Source organism: Symphodus melops (assembly GCF_947650265.1).
Source record: "Symphodus melops genome assembly, chromosome: 16".
In the NCBI taxonomy this organism is placed as follows: Eukaryota; Metazoa; Chordata; class Actinopteri; order Labriformes; family Labridae; genus Symphodus; species Symphodus melops.
In genome coordinates this window covers 14,616,719-14,639,092 of record NC_136706.1, presented here as the reverse complement: position 1 = coordinate 14,639,092, position 22,374 = coordinate 14,616,719, and the positions used below count along the sequence as shown (strand labels likewise).

Sequence of the window (22,374 nt, the reverse complement as noted above, 5' to 3'; positions counted from 1 at the left end):
CCGGTTCTTTTTCTAACTTCGTTTGGTGTTTCACTATGGGAATCGTCTTGGCGTGACCAATCTGGAATCTCCAATGACACAACGTCTTTCAGAGACAGACAGGTCGAACTATATTTGGGGCACGCCCCCCTCATATACACAGTCCACCCACCCACCTCAAGTCATTCTCGCTTTCTTTCCATGAAGAAATTATGGGAGCTCCCTCAGCTCATCTAAGCTAAGCTAGTCAGGCACTGCTAAACTGTTCACGGACGTCCCGTTAAGGTCTAAGTTGCCGAACACGGTTCCCGGCTTCAGCTCCGATTTGCTGAGTAAGTCTGTTATAGACGTTTTAGGACTTTGTTTACTCGGAACAGTCTCCATGTCAAGGCGAGCTGTTCTTAGGCTGCATAGTATTTGTTTACTGTGCAGTTTAACGAGTTAGAGGCTAACGTGTCACGGCGAGCGAGCCTACATTATTCTACCTAGCCTCGGGATGTTTGGCTAATTGGGGTACCGAGTCTGCTAACGTGTTACGACGTTGCATGAAGGCGATTAGCCGTTACTGGTCTAGCCCATTTAAGAGTAAACTCCCCACCAAGGGTTACTCTCAGCTGGAAATTCACGGAATGAAGGACCTGGGGCTGGCTGAACCCCCAGCGGTGGAGCCTTCAGTGGCTTACCACCTTCATCCGAATCGTCGGTCACTCTCGACATCCAGCAACGTCTCTCTGCCTAATAAAATGGAGCGCGTTACTGCCTCCATTTTCCAGACGATGTACAAATATGGGGCTCAGTCAGTGTGTTCTCTTAATGCAACGACTCTGCTATCTGCATATCCGGCCGAAATCCTGGAGGAGATGGGCCGCCAACTGGACAGCAAGACACCTAACCCGAGCCTCTGGTATGAGATTTGTGTTATTAATGACCTCATCCTATGCTCCTCCCGAGGCACAGTGCAGGGCTGCAGCCGAATTATGGGACTCGCTGTTGTCAGTGAGAGGCCCTTGTGGCTGAACCTCTCAGCATTTGATCCTGCTAAGGGTCTTTTCGGTCCCACTCTGGAGAAAATGAGGGAGACCAGTACTCTCAGAAAACAGGAAGGTGAGGTTTTCGACCTCTGCCTCCCTGGAAAACACACTCCTCGTCCCCCTCCTGCACAGAGGACTGACTTTGCTGCAGCTGCAGCCAGGGGAAAACAAGGGGGTGCCAGACCACAGAGAGGCTGCTATAGAACAAGCCCAACAGCACCCTCGGTCAGGAAACAACAAGCCATGGGGGAAACACTCCTTTGCGGCTGTGGCGGATAAAAACCGCTAGAGCTGAAGCTATCGAATATTTTAGTAATCGAGTATTCTATCGAATATCCGATCGATTAATCGAGTAATCGAATAAATCATATTTTTGCTTAATTAAGGTTTAACTCGTCTTGGGTCGTCCCTACAAACCTGCTTCTTTGCAGCTACCATGGTAACGCCTGCTTGTTACAACCATAGTTACAACCAACCACCTCTGCTCTACAGCTGCTGACCATATTACTGACAGGGTCCCAAATTAACTTTTGGATTCACTGGTCAAGATGGCAGGTAAATTAAAAATGCAGGCCAAACATGTTTTAATGGCTGAAATAACAAATAGTGTTTTGTGTAGCCTACTCATCTGTTACAGTACATTTAATTGAGAAAGCATTATGTTCTGTTGAATCAATCACAGAATCAATCATTATGTCAGATCAGGAGATTGAGAAACTATAAATATATATTTGCTAAATTATTCCACAAACAAGTTCTCTCTTGATTTAGCTTTGACGACATTAGAGATTTAATATAAATCAGCCTGTATATTATTAGAAGTGTGCATATCTCTGTCTGCTCCTGCAGCGCGTGCATTCAGCACACTTACAGAATATAGAGACCATAGACATACGTCTATGACAGAGACTGTGAGAGGACGTTGCTATCGTTATGTTAGCTGCAAACACGGAGAGTGACCGGAGAAAAGCCGGCCGTTTGTTCCCGACTGGGTCGTATGGATCACGGATAAACTGACTGTGTGTGCTGACTAAAAGTTAAAAGGGGCGCTGAAGTGTCTGTGTCAGACTGAGAATGCAGCAGAGAGAGGAGCAGGTAGCTGCAGCTACATTTTTTTTTTTTTTTTAAAGATTTATTTTTGGCCTTTTTGCCTTTATTGATAGGACAGAGGATAGAGTCGGAAAGGGGGAGAGAGTGGGGAGAGACATGCGGGAAAGTGGCCACAGGCCGGACGTGAACCCGGGCCGCCCGCGCGAGGAGCAAAGCCTCACAACATGGTACGCGCGCTGTCGCTGCCGCTGAGCTATCGGCGCCCCCTGCTGCAGCTACATTAAATGTGTTTTATACTCATAGCAAAGTTTTGATGACGCAAAAAAAAAAAAAAAAAACTTAACGAAGCCTCAGCGAAAATTCCTCGATATATTTTTGTAATCGAATTATTCGAGTTATTCGAGGAATCGTTTTAGCTCTAAAAACCGCCCCTCCAACCCCGGGGATGGGAAGAAAAAGAAGTCTTCCTAACTCCCCCTTCTCCTCATCCTCCTCCTTGCAAGAGAACAAGGACAGAGGAACCAAGCCCCAAAACTCTATGTTCAGAGGCCCGGGCCATTTCCAGTTCCCCAGGGCTGTCCATGGATTGATTACAACCATGGATTCTGTCGATAGTTTCTGGGGGGTTACAGACTACAGTTCGCCATGAAACCACCCAGGTTCAACGGTGTGTTAGCTTCAGTAGCCAACGGATATGCAGCACGAGTCCTGGAGAACGAAATAAAGTTTCTCCCGCTACTTTCTCATTCCAAAAAAGGGGAGCTCGTCTCTCAGTCGTATATTCCTTGCATAGGCACAGTAAGAAACCTGTCATGAATGATTTGAGGTGGGTGGGTCGACTGTGTATATGAGGGGGGCGTGCCCCGAATACAGTTCGACCTGTCTGTCTCTGACAGATGTTGTGTCATTGGAGCTTCCAGATTGGTCACGCCAAGGTGATTCCCATACTGAAACACCTCACTCTACTATCAAAGAACCGAGGTTATGTTAAGTAACCCAAAGTTTTAGGGTGGACCGGCGCTGGTCCAAGGCAATTGGAGGTCAACCAGGAAAGAGTCCCTGCGGCTGCAGAGGCAGACACTATGGCTGGATCTCAAGTCCCTTATTTGCAGTCTCCTCGGCCCTCTGCCGAACCAGAAGTAGTTCCAGAGCCGCCATATGAAGGATCGTCCCAAAGCTCTAATAGTGAACGGAGGAGAGAGGATCGAGGACAGGGGGCAGATCCGAGGAGTGATGACCGAAGAGACACAAGAGCTGACTTCATGGAAGTCTTTTCACTGACAGACACGCCTCCTTCTCGTATATCACTCATTGATTGGACACTGCACGGGATCAGACTTAAGTGAAACTTCTCAACATGAGCAGAGTTTAATACCGGAGAAAAGACGGACATTAAAAAGACGCTAAACGGAGCGTCGGACATTTAAACAGATTATGAACATCAGTAAGTTTGTAAAGAGTCGGTCTGTGATGAGCTGGGATTATGAAAAGAGTCTGACGTGAAGATTAACAACCAAATATGAAGCTCTATAACTTCTATCAAATCAATATATCCTTCATGTTCTGTTCATCATCCCTCAGACTGTTTGAATGTCTGATGATGATGTTGAGGATGACAGTTTGATGAAGAGGGAGTATGTTTTACATTCACACATCATTTAGATTCTAATAGGGATGTCCGATAATATCGGAGGGCCGATATTATCGGCCGATATTGACTTAAAAATGTAATATTTGGAAATATCGGTATCGGATTTTTACTTTTTATTTTACTTTTTATTGGAACCGATATTGGAATTTCCGAGTCTGCATAAATGCAGCATGGGACGTTTATGGGCGCGCGCTTGATGACGTTAAACAACAACATATTGTAACGGTTCATGTTGTAAAGTCAGTAGTTGATAATGTGTTCATAATTCCGATTATGTGGAGAGTCAGTGAATGCACCAGCGAGAACGTGTTGAGTGGCTGTATGAGAGAACGCTGGGGGAGAGAGTTGGATTGTTACGGCAAGTTATGCGTTGCTCTCTGCTGTAAACGGCGTGGTCACGGCCGACAGTGACCGGGTTATTAAAAGTTGTTATTTGAACGCTCTCATCGTCCTTTAACGTCCGTACGGACGCTACAATATACAACACGCTGGACTCGTGGCTAACAAGTTAGCTCACTCGGTGAATGAGGTGTCCGTGGTTTGGAACTATTTCCAAGTGTCAACTACGGATGATAAATTTGCAATTTGCAATGACTGCAAAGCGTCGGTTATGCGAGGAGGAAACAAGGTGTCTTCCTTTAATACATCATTTAATAACCCATGTCAAGAAAAATCACGCGGAGTTGCTACATTTGCGCAGCAAAGTGATGAAAAGCAGCAACAGCTGAAACCGAAGAAAACCACACAGTTGTTGCTTAAAGAGTCAACTGAGAAAAAACAATGTGGCAGCAATGGAGAGGCTGCTGGTGGAAGTGCAGATGACCCAGGCCGGGAGGACCAGGACTGCCCACCTAAGAAGGCTCGAACCTGCGGGACATGTACCAAGAAATCCTTGCAGAGAATGAAGTTGCAGCTCAAGCACCTACAAGCGAGACAGCGCAGGTGAGTAATTGATTAACTTAATCATCAAACTAAATTTAATCTGCTGTGCGAGTGCGTCACATTAAAAATATACATTACATAAAATGAATACAATAACCATTTGGCAGTCAGTGCTTCAAAGAAAAATAAATAATAGAAATTCTATTAAAGAAATGGAGGAATTCTATTATACATTTATTCCCTGTCTTTTTTATTCTTTCTTTAGGTGCATGCATACCTAGGAGAAGCCATCTCCTCGAAAGGATGCCCTTTGGAGTACTGGAGGCATCAGGAGAGAGGATTTCGTTACTCTTAAAAGAGATTGAGCCCAGTTTGAGTATACTATTTGACAAGTTATGGCCAGTCATTCATTGACTATGTTTGTTTACAACTAATGGACTGAAGATATGCCTCTTCCTTTTTTTATATTGTCTGTGGTGTTGTTTGAGGCTGTTTGTTGTTGAGGTTTCTCTCTAACACTAAATAAATATGGCACTTTTTTCCATAATTAGGGTGGTTGCCTGAAAGGCAAACCACACTACTACAATAGGTCATATTATTATTATTATTCTCTTTATTATATCCTCAAAACGGGCCGCGCTACTCCTCCCACAGCGTTTGCGCCACACACACAAGAAAGGTATCAAAATGACTGGCTCGGCCCCAAAAAGTGTGCTATTACTTTGTGGAAACCTCGGCCACACGGTTTGGACACAAATCGAGTTTAAGTGACAAAAATGGAACTTGTAAATCGCCATCCGGAAGTCATTGTTGCTCGCATATATAAACAAACTACTTCAAAATAAAGCTCCGAGTGTCCTGGTTAAACAGTGTATAGCCTGTATCGCCAGCTTTTATTTTGAAGAGGTTCAAGGAACAGAAGTGTGTGTTTAAGGGTGCGTGCTGTGTTGTCCGCTGTCACAGCACCGGCATCATGTGGAAGTACGACGAGGACGCGCTAACAGTTTTACTGCAGTATAACACAGAAACACGTACACAGACGGCAACCACCCTCACAATTTCTGTTGGAATTGTCTAGTTTAAGTTGTTCTCTTATTTTTCTCAGTGTGTACATTTGGAAAGCCATGTTTCATTCACATATGCATCCAGTGGGGCATCACAGTAAAATTAGGCATAATGTGTTAATTCCACAGGAGATATTTTATGTTGTTGTTACCTAACAGTTTTGATGTAAAAAGCCTGCATATATCGGTATCGGTGATATCGGTATCGGAAATTAAGAGTTGGACAATATCGGATATCGGTAGAAAAGCCAATATCGAGCATCCCTAGATTCTAATCAATCATTTTCAGTATTCCTGACACATAAATATCTGTGTTTATAAAATACAGAGTTCGTTGTTGAAATACAGGCTAGGTTAAGTCAAAACTGCATTATAATAATAAATAGACCATTTAAAATGAAATCTTTTAGTCAGTAGAAATTGTCCTTTTGGTTTGAAACAGACTGCAGGTTGTTCTTCAGGTGCTTATCAGCTAAAGAGACTAAACACTGTGACTGTGTGTATTTGATGAGAAATAATACAGTGTGTGTGTTTGATTAGAAATGATACAGTGTGTGTTTGTGTGGAAATAAACAGCTGTTTGGCTGACAGCTGAACGTGATCAGCTGATGTTGTGTCATGTGACGATGTCGAGGAAACAACGTTTCATGTCTCTTAAAGCTGTTTTCTTCCGTCCTCTCTCTTCGGCTTCGTTTCCTCTGTGCATCTCTGTTGGGCGGAACAAAGACGTAAGTGGAGGAGACAACTTGGAGGACACTCGGTGTAAATAAGGGACTTGAGATCTTGAGACCAGTGGGTTTGATAATGACAAGGATGATGATCGGGTTGTCAGGACCCCCAGAGTTAAGGACTGCATGTAGTGTACTGTAAAGCGGCTATGGAAACAAAACCTTCAATGAATTGGTCCTTTTTCCAAAGTTTCAGCTTGGATATCATCCTTTAGCTGACAGTCGTGGGGTTCTCAGTTCATACAAAAAGACATGGCTAGCTCTTAGGAGCAGTTTTCTGGTGACGGGGTCTAGGGTTTGAACTGATAAAGGTAAAGATTCAAGCCTCCAGCGGCTGAAATATTTTGAGGTTGAAAAAGACTTGAAAAAGACAATGTTGCAGAATAAGTTTCTATTTCTATTTCTGTTTAGTTTAAATGAAAAAATGAAGAAGAAAGAAGGGGATTATTTTTTAAAGACATATGGTAAAGCCAAACAAATTACAAAAGCAAGATATTAAACAAAATTATCACGAAACGAGACCAAAAGCTGTTAAATTATTAGCTTAATGTTGATAAACACATAATATTACACACTGTGAAGAAAGCATTAGCTTATGGCAGCTGAGGAATGTTTATGGAATTAACAAGTTTATATATTTTAGGGCTCAGTAGATGCCCCAGTCAAAACAAAAAAAACACTTTCTAGCGAGGCAGATAATTGGTGACATGCTTGATTTACTTATATCTTAATGGGTGATCCTTAAAATCAACATGACGAGCTGATTATGATTTGATATTTCTTTTTAAACAGTCTTCCATTGGTCTTACTAATAAAACTCAAAAGTGGAAAACAAACGTATTTCAGTTAAACAGTCAACAGTTTTGAGAGAATCTATGGTCGGACAACACCAACAACTGTTACTGATAATTCTTACATTTGATAACAAGAGAAGTACATTATACGTAAAACTCATGTATTGTTTATATAAGTTGCCAAAGGAGCCTGCGGTTCGTTTCTAGGCACGTAGAGCCACCCTGGAACATGAATAGCACATTTTTAGCGCGCACTTGGCTTGTTACACAGCGAGCGGCAAGCAGGGGAATTTAAGCAGATTGTATGGTATGTACACAGAGTTTTTGTTTGTCACGGTAATTTGTTTGTTTGCTTAACACCACACTAAAACAACATTTTATGGGTAGTTTTTTGACATAAGCATGAAAGTTCGTTAAGGCATTTATGGAGATTCCTGTGTCCAATAAAAAGTTTGCACCCTTAGCGGAGCAAGGTACATGTATGGAGTTATTTTAGTGCCAATAAGTCACAAACTAAGAGAAGGTGATTTACAAATGTCCCAAGATCCACAAATGGGTATACAAAGATCCACAAATGCAAAACGTGACCCACAAATGCAAAAAGTGATCCACAAATGCAACACGTGATCCACAAATGTAAAACGCGATCCACAAATTGGTGATCCACAAATGCAAAATTCAACTACAACGCATTTTTCTTCACAACTGCAAAACATAATTTTCATTTGTGGAGCGCCCCTTTTTTTGACACTCTTATTTCGCCTACATGATCCACAAATGCAATCGAGATCCACAAATGCGATCTTCCTGAAGTAATCACTCCAAAACAGCAGAGGGCGCCACTGCTCGGTTTGACCCAGTGGGCTTGGAATGTTGCCCATTTAGCTTACTGCCTTGGTGACTACGCAGCCCAGCTACGCCAAAAACATAGGAATCTTTTCCAAAAGAAATTCACCTACCGACCATACAGGTTAGTACAAAACCACCATATATTATTCAAGTCAACTATCTAAACATACTCAATTTAAACATGTTTTCTTTAACTCTGTGGGTTACTAAACTGTTTATCTTTAGCACCAAAGGAGCTAAACAAACTATTTTAAGCTAAGTTAGCAACACAAGCTTTGTACAGATCTTACAGATCTTTCAGATGCTGGCAAAAATATGTTTGATTGAAAGTAGTGGTAAAAAAATGCACAAAAGTCATCTCTGCTCCCACTAGTTACTTGTCTAGTAGTCTATGTACATTTCCATGAAAACTGAAGGTTTCGGTTTGTATAGACCTTTTCTCTGGTTCTTTACCTCGTTCTACCAATTTAAAGATGTTGTGTGTCTCATTGTAATCGATTGTTTTGTATTATCCTCATTTTAAAGAAAAGCAAGAAGTAAAATGGCTGATACAGATAACAGATGTAAGTGTAGTAATCAGGATCATGTCTAAATGTTATCTCATTGTAATGTATGAGATTAATTATAAAAAAAGCTTAATGTTTCATACATCTGTCATGCTGTACCCCTGCTATCTCACCTGATGGCCATCCTCATCAACAGTCCCAAGGAACCTAAGAGAGCTCAGGAGCTCCCAGAAAAAGGACAGGTTAGAATATAAAGATAGTGACAAGCAGTAATAAGATATGAAAGCTGGGAGAGAAAGAGGGAGAGAGATAAGAGATCCTGGTGCCAGTTCCCCCGGTAGTCTAGGCCTGTAGCAGCATAACTATGAGCTGCTACAGGCCTAAGCCAGCCCTAACTATAAGATTTATCAAAAAGAAAAGTTTTAAGTCCATTCTTAAAAGTACCTAGTGTGTCTGCCTCCCGGACCCCGCCTGGTAGACGATTCCAAAGGAGCGGTGCCTGATAACTAAAGGCTCTACTTCCCATAGTACTTTTAGAGACTATAGGCACCACGAGCAGGCCTGCATTCTGGGAATGTAATGTTCTTGATGGATAGTACGGTACAATTAACTCTTTAAGATAGGATGGTGCCTGACCATTTAGAGCTTTGTAAGTGAGAAGAAGGATTTTAAATTATATTCTAGATTTTATAGGCAGCCAGTGGAGAGAAGCCAATACAGGAGTAATGTGGTCCCTTTTGTGACAGGATCTGCCTGATATTACAAAGTCACTATAACTTCAGTCTTGTCCGAATTGAGCAGCAAGAAGTTTCTGGTCATCCAGGACCTAATGTCCTTGAGGCAGGCTTCTAATTTGCAAAGCTGATTGGTGTCTACTGGCTTCATTGCTATGTAGAGCTGAGTATCGTCTGCATAGCAATGAAAATTTATGGAGTCTTTTCTCATAATACTACCAAGAGGAAGCATATATAATGTAAATAGAATCGGCCCAAGCACTGATCCTTGAGGCACTCCATGGCTAACTTTGGTGTGCATAGAGGACTCATCATGAACATGCACAAACTGAGATGTCTGATAAATAGGATCTAAACCAACCTAAGGCAGTTCCTGTAACTCCAAGCAATTGTTCTAGTCTCTGTAACAGAATCTGATGGTCAACTGTGTCAAAAGCAGCACTAAGATGTAACAGGACGAGCACAGATAGAAGTCCCCTGTCTGAGGCTAACAGAAGATCACTTGAAACTCTAACTAGTGCAGTCTCAGTGCTATGGTAAACTCTAAATCCCGACTGAAACTCCTCCAACAGCCTGATTAGCCACCACTTTCTCTAAAATCTTAGAGATAAAAGGAAGGTTAGATATAGGTCTATAGTTAGCTAGAGTTCCTGAATCAAGAGTAGGCTTTTTAAGGAGCGGTTTAATTACAGCTACTTTGAATGACTGGGGTACATAACCTGCCACTAAAGATATATTGATCATATTTAGTATGGAGCTGCTAACTAGGGGAAAGACTTCCTTAAACAGCTTGGTTGGGATTGGATCTAAAAGACAGGTTGACGGTTTAGACGCAGAAATAATCGAATTTAGTTCTGAGAGGTTAATTGGAGAAAAACAGTCGAGGTTAGTATCAGAATTTGGAACCCTTGCTGCTGTATCTAAAATATAGGAGGAATCTGCACTAAGTAACGGTAGTAGGTTGCTAATTTTGTCTCTAATGTTTAGAATTTTACCATTAAAAAAGCTCATGAAATCATTACTGCTAAGGGCTAAAGGAATAGATGGCTCAAATGAGCTATGACTCTCTGTCAGCCTGGCTACAGTGCTGAAGAGGTATCTAGGATTGTTTTTATTTTCTTCAATAAAAGATGAGTAATAGGCAGTGCGGGTCTGCCATAGAGCTTTCATATATCTATTATGAGTATCTTGCCAATTTAAACGAGATTCTATCGTTTTGGTGGAGCATCAAATGATTTCAAATTTACGTGACGTTAGTTTTAGAGTACGAGTTTCTAAGTTGTACCATGGAGCTAATCTCTGTCGTTTAATTGCCTTCTGTTTTAGGGGGGGCGATTGAATCCAGAGTAACTCGAAGTGAATCCACCGCACTATCTACAAACTGATCGAGCTGAGAGGGACTAAAGTGATAATAGGAGTTTTCAACTGGGTTAGAGCAGGGGTGCTCAATACGTCGATCGCGATCTACCAGTCTCAGCGCTCCGCGCCTCCGTATTTTCCTCTTAAGTTTCGTTTCATTAAAACCGAAAGTAAAGACGGTCGCGATGTGACTGTATTTGCTGAATGAATATTAAAATATGTAACGTAGTGTTAAAAGGCTGCATCATCATATCATTTGTTGCAGCAAGAAAGGCAGAGGATCATCAGGCAAAGAGGAGGAAAGGTGAGAACTGTAATAAGCTAAGAGAATGAGAAACAGTGAAGTGAAACATAAAAAATAGATATGTAAATGTAGCTTAGGCTGGAAAACGGAAGGATATGCAATGAAGCGGAATATTTCAAGGCCATGTTCAGTCACAGTATGAATTATCCATCAATAATATTATTTGGGTTGATTAAAATAACTCCTTAAGTAATAATGTAACTAAACATGGCATTACAGTTAAAGTAATCAGCAATCATGACTCAGTAGTATACTTGGACTTTTGATTTTAAAAAATTCAACAGAGGATGAGACAGACCGGGACCCAGTTACATACAAAGGCCAGAGTCAATCTCTCTCTCTCTCTCTCTCTCTCTCCCCCCCCCCCCTCACAACCTTTACCAAACACTTAATATACAGGTATAGAGCTAAATTCTAAATAAATTAATGTTTTGCATGTTATTAGGTAGATCATTTTGACTTGGTCATTTTATAAGTAGCTCCCATGCCAAAAAAGTGTGGGCTAGAGGATGGTACTGAAACAAAGGCAGCTGAAATAGCTTCCTTAAATTTAGCTACAGCATCATCATTTAAACTTCTGAGCACTTTTTCATTAAGAGGAGTTAAAGTTGGTAAGAAGAAATGAAAATTTACTAGGAAATGGTCTGATATCAGAGAATTTTCCAGAAAAACCGAGTTAGAAGTTATTAATTTCAATACCATAAGCTAAAACAAGATCCAGGGTGTGGTTAAATCGATGAGTAGGTTTGTTTACACCCTGGGTGAAGCCAATAGTCTAATAGTGACATGAAAGCCGTGCTAAGACTGTCATTAACAACATCCACATGGATTTTGGAATCACCTACAACAATTATTCTATCAGTGCTGAGAACTATGTTTGATAGAAATTCTGCAAATTCAGATAGAAATTCTGAATATGGGCCAGGAGGGCGGTAAACTATAACAATTAGAACTGGCTGAAAAGTTCTAGAGACTGGATGTGAAAGACTGAGTGCAAGACTTTCAAAAGAGGTATAATTCAGCTTTGGTCGAGGATTAATTATAAAACCAGAATTAAAAATAGCTGCTACTCCACCACCTCGGCCAGTGTCTCGAGCTATATGAGTATTCAAATGACTGGGAGGGGTGGATTCATTTAAACTAACATTCATCCTGAGAAAGCCAGGTTTCAGTTAAGCAAAGTAGATCAATATGATTCACTGATATTAGATCATTTATTAGGAGAGATTTAGATGCTAGGGATCTAATGTTTAGTAGGCCGCATTGTAAATTTGTATTTGTAGTTCTGATTTTGACTACATTTTTATGATTTACGCCTTTTTTATTGAGGTTGGGATTGCTTATAACGACAGGTCTGGGGCGGAGAACAGACACAGTACCTATAGTATAAGTAGGGTTACAGCTATAAGAAGATCTATCTGAGTTACAGTTAGATTTACAGTCATAAGGACAGCTATAGTGGCAGGTAAACAGATCTAAAGGAAGCGCAGAGAAGTGTGTCAGACTGCAGCTCTGCCTCCTGGTCTGAACTCTGATGAGTTGTAAGGGTTTGGGACTAATAAACTCTGCTACGTTTCTAGATAATAGAGCTGCCCCAGCCAGAGTAGGATGGTTGCCATCTCTAGCTAGCAGACCAGGCTTTCCCCAAAAGGACTGCCAGTTATCTATGAAGCCCACATCGTTTGCTGGACACCACCTTGAATGAAGACATGCGGCTATACATGTCATCACTGGTCAAATTAGGGAGCCGACCAGAGAAAACTACGGAGTCCGACATCGTCTTAGCAAAGCTACACACCGACTCCACATTAACCTTAGTAATTTCCGACTGGCGAAGTCAGGAGTCATTTGTGCCAACATGAATCACAATTTTATCAAATCTACGTTTAGCCTTTGTCAGCAGCTTTAAATGAGCCATGATGTCGCCCGCTCTGGCCCCGGGTATTGATAGAATATTAGGCCTCTTTCTGCTTATATTCAATGTGCTTACTGCAATAAAGTTTCATCACCCGGTCCAAAGGAAAGGTTTGATATTTACAGTATGAATGATTGTTGTTCACATTTATATTATATCAGTTATTATATCATGTTTTACTCTCAGTGTTTTAATCTAATTGTTTGAGATTTTAGTTCAGAGGTTAAAGGTATTCTGTGAAGAGGGCTTGCAGAAGTGAGTGCACATTCCAACATGTGTTTGATGTGGCCCTTTAAACTGAATCACTCACCAAATCAAACATAGGTTTAGTTTAAGGCCCTGAATAGTTAATCACTCATCCACATTGATAGGTTCAGTGGGCCTTGATAGATAATCACTCAAATGGTTTGTTGCTTAAAAAGGAAATGATGACTAGACTAGACGTCTTCCTGTGATAAGAAACAGGCCAGGCAGGATGTGTCTTCCCCTACAGAAGGTGAAAGGATTCGGGAGTTTTTGATCCACCAATGAGAGAAGCAGAACCAAACATCAGGAGGCGCATAATCTGGAAAGCTGCCCAATCGGAGGAAGGACACCGCACATTCTCAAATGCATAATTTTGTTAGATAATCTCTGTCTAATGTATAAAAGGGTTCAGGGAAAGATAGTCGTGGCTCAGACTTCGCGAACTGACCAGGTATCTGTCTGTTGTCAGGGACACGTAGTGTTGAACCCAGAGACTCTGTAACTTCTATTCTTGATTCATCAGGTTAATAAACTCTGTTAACCTGAAAGAGACGTCTTCAGTCATTCCTCTCATCCCATCAAAAGAATGCGCAGAAAGATTTGAGGTAATTATTTAGAGGAGTCAGATTTCTATTAACAACATAGGAAAAGGATCAAATACCAACTTTTATCCTTCAGTATACACGTAACTATGCTTGCTGACTTCGCTAACTTCACGTTTCTGACTATGGAGTCTCCAATTATCAGAGTTTGTGTCTCAGCAGGTGCGTCGCTGAGTGGGGAAAATGTGTTAGAAACGTGAAGTGGTTGGTGGGGAACCGTGAGCCTCGTTTTGTGACTATGCCTCCCTTGGACAGTAACCCAGCCACTGCCTCCCGGCTGCTCGGAAGCTACCGGGGGAGATTTAACACTATGTTGGCCCGCACCGGCTACAGAAGGCTGGCTAACTACTGCTGCTGTGTACGATGGCTGTGACTCTGACTCAAAGGTGCGGAGCCGGCTCTCTAACTCAGACACCCTCGCCTCCAGAGCTATAAATAAATTACATTTAATACAGATACCTTTATCAGTAAAGGAGGACGAGGCGTAACTAAACATCTGGCACACAGAACAAGAAAGAGAAGGAGAGGGAGAGGCAGGGAGAGAAGCCATCGTAGGAGAAGCTAACTGCTAAGTTAGCCTGAGAGTACGTAGTTTAACGCAAACAAAAAGATCTATAGATAGCTCGCAAGAGTGCTTGGTGATTATTTATATTAGTCAAAGTGTGCAGTGATTTAGAGACAAATGTAAGAAAATACACAAGATAAACAATTTAGCTTTAGCTCTGTCGATCGGTAAGGTAGCAGCGAGACAACACCCGTAGTACGTCAGGAGTAGTACGTAGTACATTATCCAACTGCAAATAAAGAAAGTAGAGTGGTATGATACAGACCAACACTGAGAAGGAAATTACATTTATATTTTATTAAATCACATGAAATGTCACACTAGTCTTATAACTTACTTTAAAAAAATACAGATTTTGCTTAAAAACTAGTGACGGGAATTCCGGCTCTTTTTAGAGAACCGTCTCTTTTGGCTCGGCTCACCAAAAAGTGCGGGCTCTTTTGGCTCCCAAATGGCTCTTCAGATTTTTTGTAAAAATATGCATTATACGAAATGTTTATGATATAAACACACTTTTATTTATACACTGCAGAGTTGCAGCTTGAAGAGTGAGGGAGAGAGAGAGAGAGAGAGAGAGAGAGAGAGAGAGAGAGAGAGAGAGAGAGAGGAAAAACCCCAAATTTTTGTATGAGTGTGTTGCTGCAATCATAAAATATATAAAACTATAACTTAAGTATTTGTGTGTGGAGTTGCTGCCTCACAATAAATAACTGAGGTGATCTCTAACTGTATATTAAGTGTTTGGTATAGGATATGGTGATTGACTGAGTGATATAGAGAGACTCTGGTCTTTGTATGTAAGTGGGTCCTGGTCTTTGTATGTGACTGGGTCCTGGGCTGATAATGGGCTTCCTGGACCTGACTCCACATTCATCTCACTGTCCTTTTTCCTTTTTTCCATTCATGTCCTTTCATTTTTCAGCCCAGGCTACACGTACATCTTTATTGTCTATCTGTTGCATCTATAGGCTCATTCACTGTTTCTCATTCTCTTGGCTCTTTCAAAATAAAAATAATAAAAAGTAAAACGTTCTTCTCTCCTCTTTGCCTGATCATCCCCTGCCTTTCTTGCTGCAACAAATGATAACTTGATTGACGCTGCCTGTTAAAACTACGTTGCATCGTTGCTCTGATTCATTTAAATGCCGTTCTAAAAAATAGACCTGCAGTCACGTCGCGAATACGAGGAGGACATAACGGAGGTGTCGATCTCTGTCTGTCTCTCTTGTTCGTCTGCTGTGTATAACCCCTCCCCTCCCCCTGATCAGTGAGGACACAGACGCAACCGCACATCTTCACCAATGATATCCAGCTTTAACAGAAAAAAGACAAGAAAATAACTAATCGGCTCCCATCTGGCTCCCAATGACGAGCCGGCTCCTGTCATTCACTTCAAAGAGCCGAGTCTTAGAGCCGTTACGTTCGCGACCGACCCCATCACTATCAAAAACATGGTGACCTGTTATTCTCTGTATAACACACTTATCACTTGGACTGTAAACATGTACACATGAGTAATGATACAGGCCAGATCTAAATTATTTAGCTTTGTTTGTGTCCTTGATGCTTTTTTGAGGCCTTACCAGACTTATTTATTTTTTTATGAAACATAGCTGAACAGTCATTGAACTGCATCTATGAGCGGATTCTTATTTTGACTTCTTGATTATAAATATAATTTCAATCACAATAACGATATAACAATATCAAGAAACATAGCATGTCAGTTATTAGGTTCACTCATGTTAAAAATTAGAATGAAAAGATAAATCATGCCAGATGAATTACCTAGCTTAACAACATTTCGGGTGACCTTAATGTGTTAGCTAGCTAGATAACACTTGACACATAAATTAATTTTTACTTACAGAGAAAATGCAAACATCTATTCCACATGTTGGTTAGTATAGTTTACTGCAGATCAACTTATTTTGCCAGCTCAAAAGAAACCAAAAAAACTGAACAGAAAAGCCCCATAGCGTCTCAGCTTTCCTTAACGACGTAACTGCTATTCACAAAGAAAGCTATGCAAGATCTGCCTATGGTTTGTAACTGTTGTTGACGGCTTTGGGTAAGGCAGAGAAGATGTAGTGCCCTCTGCGGTTTTGGTGTGGTTACTTCAGGAAGCTCGCATTTGTGGATCATGATTGCATTTGTGGATCATGCAGGCGAAACAACAGTGCCAAAAAGGGGGCGCTCCACAAATGAAAATCTTGCTCTGCGGAAGAAAATGCATTTGTGGATCAGGTTTTGCATTTTTCTATCTTCATATACCCATTTGTGGATCGCGTTTTGCATTTGTGGATCAGGTTTTGCATTTGTTGATCTTCAAACACCCATTTGTGGATCTTGGGGCATTTGTAAATCACCTTCTGTTAGTTTGTGACTTATTGGCACTAAAATAACTCCATATACATGCATGCTTTGCTTAATTAATTAAGCTGCTACTTGAATGATTCATGAGTGAAAAGTGAGGTCCGCTGGTATAAGGGTTTGTGCAATGTTGTTGTATGTGTATTATGTGATGCGTCGTGTGTTTGAATCAGGTCTGTTGTGGTGTATATGTTAGTGCTGATGTGTTTGTTTAAAGTAAAATGTTGCACATTTGTAATGAATTGTAGCTTTTGAATGTTAATGTTGGCTTTATTTGCCTTGTTTTTTAGTTTCAGGGTGCCCGAAATTAGATAAATCGCATCAGTCAAACTGGATAGATAGATAGATAGATAGACTCCACAGTTCCTCATTGTCTTGGTCGAGGGCTGCTACAATTTATTTTGTATCCTGTATACATGTAGCTGAACCTAAAATTGCTTTTGATTGCAGGTGACAAGGTGCTAATTTAGAATCACTCCAAACACCTCAATTAATCAATCAATTAAATCAATAGTTTTCTAAATGAATGAATGCTTGAGTGAGCATTCAAGTAAATGCAGTACCTAGATCAGAAATCCAACCTGGTGGTTTAGGATTTCAGCCACTAATTTTCCTAACAAGTCAAAATTGCCTCCTTGCTCTAATAGGCACTTAGTCTTAGCAAGCATACTCACTCTCTCTTTCATCTCTTGTCAGTTCATGGATTCTGAGGACATGTCGCCGTGGCAACAACAGAGTCTGGTAGGGCCATGTTGCCCAATATGGCACTATGGCCAGCCAATCAGAATTCTCCACCACCAGCCGCTCCTAGGGAATAAACAAATATATTTTTTTTAAAGTACAGGGACAAAACGTATGTATAACACACTATACTGCAATATAACACCACTATACTGCTGTTTATCACCACCTACAGGTGAAACAGATAACACAGAATTCTACAACTGTATTGGCATTATTATACTGTTTAAAGGTTTACACCTTTCCACACCATTTCTGGTTAAACATCACAATGTATATGATAATTTTCAGGATTAACTATCCATTGTTCAAAGTCCAACAAAATTTAAAACACTAACAGAATATATAAAACATCTTACTAAGCCACTTTACCAGTTAGTGATATTAAGCAGCACGGTTAAACTACTGTGTTGCTCCGCAGTCACTCATTTATTTTACTTTAACATCACAACAATATACTTCACTTCCTATCTCCTGATCATGTGACTTCAGAAGTCTTACAAAATTAAAACAAATCTTCACAATAATATAGGAATAATCATGGTAGATATTCCCAAGACCCTTCTCTGTGGTACTTCTGCAAATGATAATCCAAAAAATAATAAAAGTTATTACTGGAAAATGTTGCTCACAGCATTTCAGTACAGTTTAGCTTTTGTGTTTATATGTGTATAGCTGTACCTTTTTCTCAGCCTCTTGTATTGCATATTGCATCAGCAATGGCTGTCCATGTTTCTCATAGTAAGCCCTCTGACAGCGGTCTGAAAGAGCTGGCTCATTTGGCAAGAAGTTGCTGGCCCATACCTAACAAAAAGCATAAAGCAGAACAAACATGATAAGACACAGGGAATCTAAAGAAAATGATGTTTATGTGATCTACTTTTATATTTCAAAAAGGAAATTAAAAAAACAGCAAGCTAACTCTGGGGAAAGATAAGTAACTGTACTTTCCCCACTGCCCTCATAACACGTCTGTATCATAGACGGTAAATATTAATGGGCAAAGCCTGTCAATTGTCTGTTTCTTCAGGGGCCCATTTCAGAAAACAGGTTCAACTCTTGGTCTAACTCTGAGCTAATTTACTCTCAGGTAGGAAACTTCAAGTTCAACAGTTGAATTAAGTTAGTTTAATAAACACTGAGTCGGTTCACTCTGTGTTCAGCGTGTGCACCACAAATATAAAAAGCCAACATGAATGTAGCCCCAATACTACAATTCATCATGGTAACAGATGACAAAACGTATTTGTATATTTACACTCTTAAAATATAGCTACATAAACACCCCCGGACGCTAACATGGAACTACCGGCGTCACTACAGTGAGAGCAGACAGAGACACGAAACGTAGCGGCCATTGGAAAGGAGGAGGACTCGCGCTGTTTATTAACACCATATGGTGTCACCATGGACATGTTACTGTAAGGAGGCAACGTGCAGCAAAGACATCGAGCTGCTGGCGGTAGGTCTCTGTCCTTACTACATGCCCAGGGAGTTCTCCCACGCCATTGTTGTTTGTGTTTACATTCCTCCGCGAGCGCATGTCGAGACTGCGTGTGATGTCATCCACTCGAACATCTCGAGATTACAAACACTGCACCCTGATGCTTTCATTGCCATCTTAGGGGACTTTAACCATGTTAAATTGAACTCTACACTACCGGACTTTCACCAGTTTGTAAGCTGTCCCACCAGGAAGAACAGGACAATAGACCTCCTGTATGCAAACGTGAAGGACGCCTACACTGCCACCCCCTTACCACTTCTGGGTAAGTCCGATCACAACCTGGTCCTACTCAAGCCACAGTACAAGACAAAGATCCAGAGACAACCGGTAACTACACGCACCTTCAGAAAGTGGTCTCCCGAGGCAGAGGAGGCTCTCAGAGACTGTTTTGAGACCACTGACTGGAGTGTCTTGCGAGAGACTCATGGTGAGGACATTGAGGGGGTCACACACTGCACAACTGACTACATGAACTTCTGTATGGACGTTGTGGTTCCTACTAAAACTGTGCGCTGCTTCCCGAACAACAAGCCCTGGATTTCCAGTGATGTCAAGGAGATCCTCAACAGGAAGAAAAGGGCATTCAAAGAGGGAGACCAGGCAGAGCTGAAGCGTGTGCAGGGGGAACTCAAGGTCAGACTCCGAGAGCCAAAGGAGGAGTACAGAAGAAAGGTAGAGCAGAAGCTGCAGCTGAACAACATGAGGGAGGTCTGGGAGGGCATGAAAACCATCACAGGCTGCAAGAAGAAAAACAACAACGCAGAAGACGGGGACCCTGAGAGAGCAAACCAGCTCAACTTGTTTTTTAACAGGTTTGACTGCCCCGTCGCTGCAGCCAGTGCCTGTCCCCCCAGCACCCCTCTACACACCCCCTCCCTCCCTCTCACGCCCCCAACACCTCCACTAGGACAAACACAATCTCCAGAGACAATCAATCCCCCCACCATCAGCAGAGACCAGGTGAGCAAGGAGCTGAAAAGACTCCGCCCCAGGAAGGCAGCAGGCCCGGACAAGGTGTGTCCCAGAATGCTAAAGAGCTTACTCTCATCTGGACAAAGGGAGCAGCGTGATGAGAATCATGTTCTTTGATTTCTCAAGCGCCGTTGACACCATCCATCCCCTCCTACTGAGAGATATGCTGACCGAGATGAGGGTGGACTCGCACCTAGTGAGGTGGATCACTGACTGGAGGTGGTCAGGACCTACAGGTATCTGGGGCTGCAACTGGATGACAAGCTGGACTGGTCACCTAACATGGACACTACCTGCAGGAAGGGACAGAGTCGTCTGTACTTCCTGAGAAGGCTGGGGTCCTTCAACATCTGCAAAAAGCTGCTGCAGATGTTCTACCAGTGTCACGACCATTTTGTTCTTGGGAGGCCCAGCACAATGGGAGTATGGAAGATGTTGACGCACCACAGTTTGTTTACCTTTTAAATCCGTCTCTGAGTTTTATTTGAAAGAATGTTGCAGAAAGTGGTTTTTAGAATAATCCTTGTATTTTATTTCAACGAAAAAGTTGGTGAATGGTACAAAAAATAAGGGTTCAAACCGTCTGGTCAAAAACAATGTGACAACCACACACCACCCCACACCGGCCTTCCTCCAAACCAAAAAAGGCACGTCAGTATATGCCGCTCTGTTTACGTCATACCCCACGTCATTAGCACGTAAAATAAAACATAAATAGCCGCATAACTGTCATAAATACATCGAGTAATAATAATAATAATAATAACATAAACTCAATAAACAATCATCATAACTCACCAAACAAACAAACATCTCTCTTAATATCAAAATAAACTATGAAGGCATAAATTGGCTGGAACAACCAGTCTGTGGTGTCCAGTGTCCTCTTCTACGCTTTGGTGTGCTGGGGAGGAAGCTGCTAAAAGAGGGACGCAGCACGCCTGGACAGGCTGGTGAGGAGGGATGGCTGTGTGGTGGGTACAGAGCTGGCCCTCCTCACCAGCCTGTCTAGGCGTGCTGCGGAGGGACGTGTGGTGGGTACAGAGCTGGACTCACTGGTGACAGTGGTAGAGAGGAGGACTCTGGACAAAATACTCTCCATCATGGACAACACACACCACCCTCTGCACAGCACCTTCACCGGGCAGAGGAGCATGTTCAGTGACAGACTGCTGTCACAGTCGTGCTCCACGGACAGACTCAAGAACTCTTTTGTCCCCCTGGCCATAAGACTGTACAACACTTCACTGTCACGGCAGGGAAGAAGCACACGGTGAATCCTGGACTCATTTTTCACTTTTTTCTCACTCCTCATCTGCACTGCTGACCTCAGAGTCAACCTCCAGTTAGACACTTTAATCCATTTTGATAGTCACCTTACTGAGCACTGGTCACTTTAATGATAATCACCCTAATCATGTCTGGTTTCATCCTACTGTATTGTTATGCTACATCTGTAATGGTTGACATGATTGCCCTAATTAGGTCAAGTTTCACTCTATTGTCTTTGACACTTAATGCTAATCACTGCTCCTTTATGTTGCTGAGCATTTTAATGGCCCAGTCTGCATCCCTAACTGTCTGCAGTGACTGTTTAATGACTGTACTCACACCTCTGGCACTACCTCAAACACCACTGTACATGCACATGTAACTAGTTTCTAGAAGGTCAGCACGTTTGTTTCTAAGGCTCTTTAACTGTTTCCAGGTCTCTTTTAACCAGCACACGTTTTTCTCTCCTTCACAGGTTATGTACATTTATGCTATATAAATTTACCATATTTTCCGCAAAATAGGGCGCATTTAAAAGCCTTTAATTTTCTCAAAAAACAACAGTGCGCCTTATAATCCGGAGCGCCTTTTATATGGATTACGGTAATTCTGGTTGTTATGGCTACTGTAGTAATGAGCGTCGCGGAGTAATACACGCGTGCTTCACCACAACGTTACAGTTTGTGTGTATAAAGACCATAAATGGCACCTTTCAAGAGACACGCTGACAACGCAGACTTCAAACTCAAAGCTTTCAGATTGTGTTTTTACATGTTTTAACAGAACAAGGCTTGGAGTTAATGTGAATACGCTAACGTTTGATTTATTGACATCAGACTGCGTTTTAACGTGTTACAACAGAACAAGACTGGGAGTTAATGTGAATACGGTACGCTCATTAACATTTGAACAATGTTTATCGTGAATGTGTTTAATAAAGTTTGACTGACTGATTTATCTGACTGTTTTGCTTAATGCGCCTTATAGTCCAGTGCGCTTTATATATGAAAAAAGATCGAAATGACCTGTTTTTTATTTCAGATAAATGGTCAATCTGCACTATAGCGTGTGATGTGGAGTGAGTTATAGAATGAGAAAATTGAACTGTCTCTGGCTCTGAAAGAAAGGACAGAGACAAACTCAGGGTTGAAGAAAACCTGCTGGGTTAGGTTTACAACTCATTTGTTGACTCATAGCTAGAGTTACCTCGCTCTAGGGAACAGGCTGGACTTACCCATCTCTGTCAGGTT

The 22,374-nt window shown here is 41.7% G+C and overlaps 1 protein-coding gene across 2 annotated transcripts in view; it reads right to left on the bottom strand.

Annotated features, from left to right (window-relative positions):
* The window catches only part of galt (galactose-1-phosphate uridylyltransferase), a 63,423-nt gene that overhangs the window by 5,605 nt on the left and 35,444 nt on the right, over window positions 1-22,374 (bottom strand). For both annotated transcript variants that reach the window (XM_079365181.1, XM_079365182.1), the window contains exons 7-8: window positions 18,055-18,177; window positions 17,307-17,439 (exon numbers count right to left, since the gene is read on the bottom strand). In XM_079365181.1, the coding sequence (XP_079221307.1) occupies window positions 17,307-17,439; window positions 18,055-18,177 (256 nt within the window). The remainder of the gene's footprint in view (window positions 1-17,306; window positions 17,440-18,054; window positions 18,178-22,374) is intronic.